This window comes from Marmota marmota, unplaced genomic scaffold (assembly GCF_001458135.2).
Source record: "Marmota marmota marmota unplaced genomic scaffold, marMar, whole genome shotgun sequence".
Taxonomy (NCBI): Eukaryota; Metazoa; Chordata; class Mammalia; order Rodentia; family Sciuridae; genus Marmota; species Marmota marmota.
This window is the reverse complement of record NW_026000082.1, coordinates 27,866,039-27,868,784: the sequence shown is the minus strand read 5'-3', so window position 1 is coordinate 27,868,784 and position 2,746 is coordinate 27,866,039. Positions and strand designations below refer to the sequence as shown.

The following is a 2,746-nucleotide window of genomic DNA, read 5'->3' as shown; positions in this document are numbered from 1 at the left end:
GAGCCCACCCGGCAGAGCCGAGAAGATGCGGAGTCCGCCGGGAGCTGTAGTCCGCCGGGCCCCGCGCCCCAGCTCAGCGCCACTCCCGCCTGAACCCACCACGACCCTCGGCTTGCCGCCTCCGCTGCCCGGTGGGAGGCTTGTGCGTAAACTCACTTCAGAACCCACATCGCCCGCCATGAGTCCGGCCTCTCCAGCGTTCTGTTCCGGATGATTCGGTTCCCGGTTCCCTCAGCCTGGGGACAGCAGCTCCCGCCGTCTCCAGCCAGGCTGCGACGTTCGAGCTTTCGCGCCCAGCCGCAGTGGATGCCCCACCTTCGATGATTTGCACCAATCCGGAGGAGGCGTTTCGTCCAAGGCCACGCCCCCATTCGTCCCACCAATCACGAAGCGCCTCCTGCCGGCCCTACGACTATAAACTAGGGTAGTTTGGCGGGTACTGGCTGTTCTTGTTAGTAGAACCGAGGGTAGGAGTTTCCTGCCGGTCCGGGCGGCCCAGCCCTTTTATCCCTGCAACAAGGGACCTTATGAGTGGTGGTCTTTGACATTTGACCCCTGCCGTAGCTCGACAGGTCGCACCAAGCAAATTGAGGGGTGAGCACTCCAGGCAAGAAGCAGACTGGGAATCGAACACCTAGTGGTGTTCTGTTATCGCAGGAAGACCGAGCTCCGCCCCCACCATCCTTGGAGCAGCTAAATGTTGGCGGCTGCTTCTACAAGGCACTCGTCCTTGTACATTAAAAAAGTTTTGCAAGATTCTCAGATACCAAAGAATATCCTTGGATGATCTTTATAAATTTACTTAGAGTTGATTCGAGGATGTTGATTCGAAAAGCACTCATCTCACCCCTAGAGGACTCCCCACCTTTGAATAAGCCTTGGGGTGAGAGGGAAATCAAAGCTCTGGCTCCAGATTTTTATTTTTTATTTATTTATTTATTTTTTTTTTGGTACTGAGGATTGAATTCAGAGACATTCGACCACTGAACCACTTCCCATTCCCAGTTAGCGCCTCGCCCCTTGTTGAAGCTGGCTTTGAACTCTCTTAGAACTCTCAGCCTCCCCAGCCTCTGGGATTGCAGGCGTGGGCCATCACACCGGCCCGAGTCAGATTTATCCTAGCTCATTCTAATCTCAGTTTTGCCCACTATGTGGGTTATTTTCTTTTTTGCCTTTCTGAGTCATTTCTGTTTTTTCTTGTGACCTTTCTGTGTCCAAGCAAGGCTGACTTCTCAGGACTCTTCAGCTCTCTTGCCCTCTGTCTTCTTTTGGGTCAGGCCACTCTAAGGCACTTTACAAGATACTGTAAGGTGAAGATCAGAGCGCACGAGGAAAGAAAGATCAAAGTATCTGTCATCCCACTTCACCTCCACGGTCATATCCAATAGTAGGATGACCAACTAGGTTCAATTTGTCCAGGACTTTCCCAGTGAAAGTTCCACAACGCTGGGAACCTCCTCAGTCATAGGCATACCAGGACAGTTGGTCACCGTATCCACAGTCCTCCTCTTCCAAGTTTCCACTTTTGGCTGGGTTCAGTTAAAAAGCTCCTATCCTCACCTTCATTTCTTCACCTCTTTACCACCTCTCAAACCACTTCTGCACTCATCAAGATCTTGGGCTGGGAATGTAGCTCAGTGGCAGAGCACTTGCCTAGTATGCATCAGGCCCTGGGTTCAATTCTTAGAACCAAAAAGGAAGAAAAAGAAATAATAATCTAATCCTCATTTCTTAGTCTATTTGTATTTTCATCCATTTTACTACTAATTTCTATATGGATGATTCTCAATTATACATCTATAGCACCCCTCATCATGTGGAGGATTGATATTTATTAGATGCATGTCAGACACAAGTTGCCACATTTTATAATCATTATCTTATTTAATCTATGAAACAAGCCAGTAAGGTAAGTAATATGATGCTTTCCATTTTAGCAGATGAGAAAATCATACTTTTAAAATGCTAGTAATTGGTGGAACCCATTTGTATATCCTACTATTTGGGACTTGAGAACTCACATCCCTCAGAAAGAACTTGCCAGAGCAATCTCCCTTCTTCTCCTGTTCTGTTTTCCCTGATAACACCTCTTCCTAAAAGTAAATTTTTATCTATCTGTCTGTTGTTGCTCCAAGAAGACAGGCACTCTGGACTTTTTAACCACTGTATTCTCACTATCTAGAATAGTCATTCTCAAATTTGAACATGTGTCAGATGTCTGAAAGGCTGGTAAAAACACAGATTGCTGGGTTCACCCCTATCATTTCTAGTTCAGTGTGCCTAAAATGGGGTCCAAGAATGTGTATTTCTAACAAGTTCCCAGGTAATGCTTATGTTACTAATTTGGTGACCATACTTTGAGAACCAAGGGTTTGGAACAACCCTGGCTCATGGTAGGGAAAATAATAAATATTTGCTGAACTGATTAATTCATTTGACAATATATTGTACTTTTTAAAAAAAATATTTTTTAGTTGTCAATGGACCTTTATTTTATTTATTTTTATATGGTGCTGAGAATCGAACCCAGTGCCTTGTACATGCTAGGTAGGTGTTCTACCACTGAGCCACCACCCCAGCTATATTGTACTTTTTGAACTCCCTCTGAAAGTGAATAAAGGAAATAATATGGCTTATACTAATATTTTCAGATCTCTTTAAAGAAGCTCTTCACTTGTTCACCAGGGAAGCTAAGAGAGAAAGCTCCAGCTAGATGCAGTGGTGTGCACCTGTAATCCCAGCAACT

General features: G+C 45.7%; 1 protein-coding gene across 1 annotated transcript in view; it reads right to left on the bottom strand.

The window, feature by feature from the left end:
• Positions 1 to 313, bottom strand: part of Clspn (claspin) — a 35,972-nt gene extending 35,659 nt beyond the window's left edge. Inside the window, exon 1 of the mRNA XM_048815765.1 lies at positions 157 to 313. Coding sequence (XP_048671722.1) covers positions 157 to 180 — 24 coding nt within the window. The 5' untranslated portion in view covers positions 181 to 313. The remainder of the gene's footprint in view (positions 1 to 156) is intronic.
• Between the last annotated feature and the right edge of the window lie 2,433 nt (positions 314 to 2,746).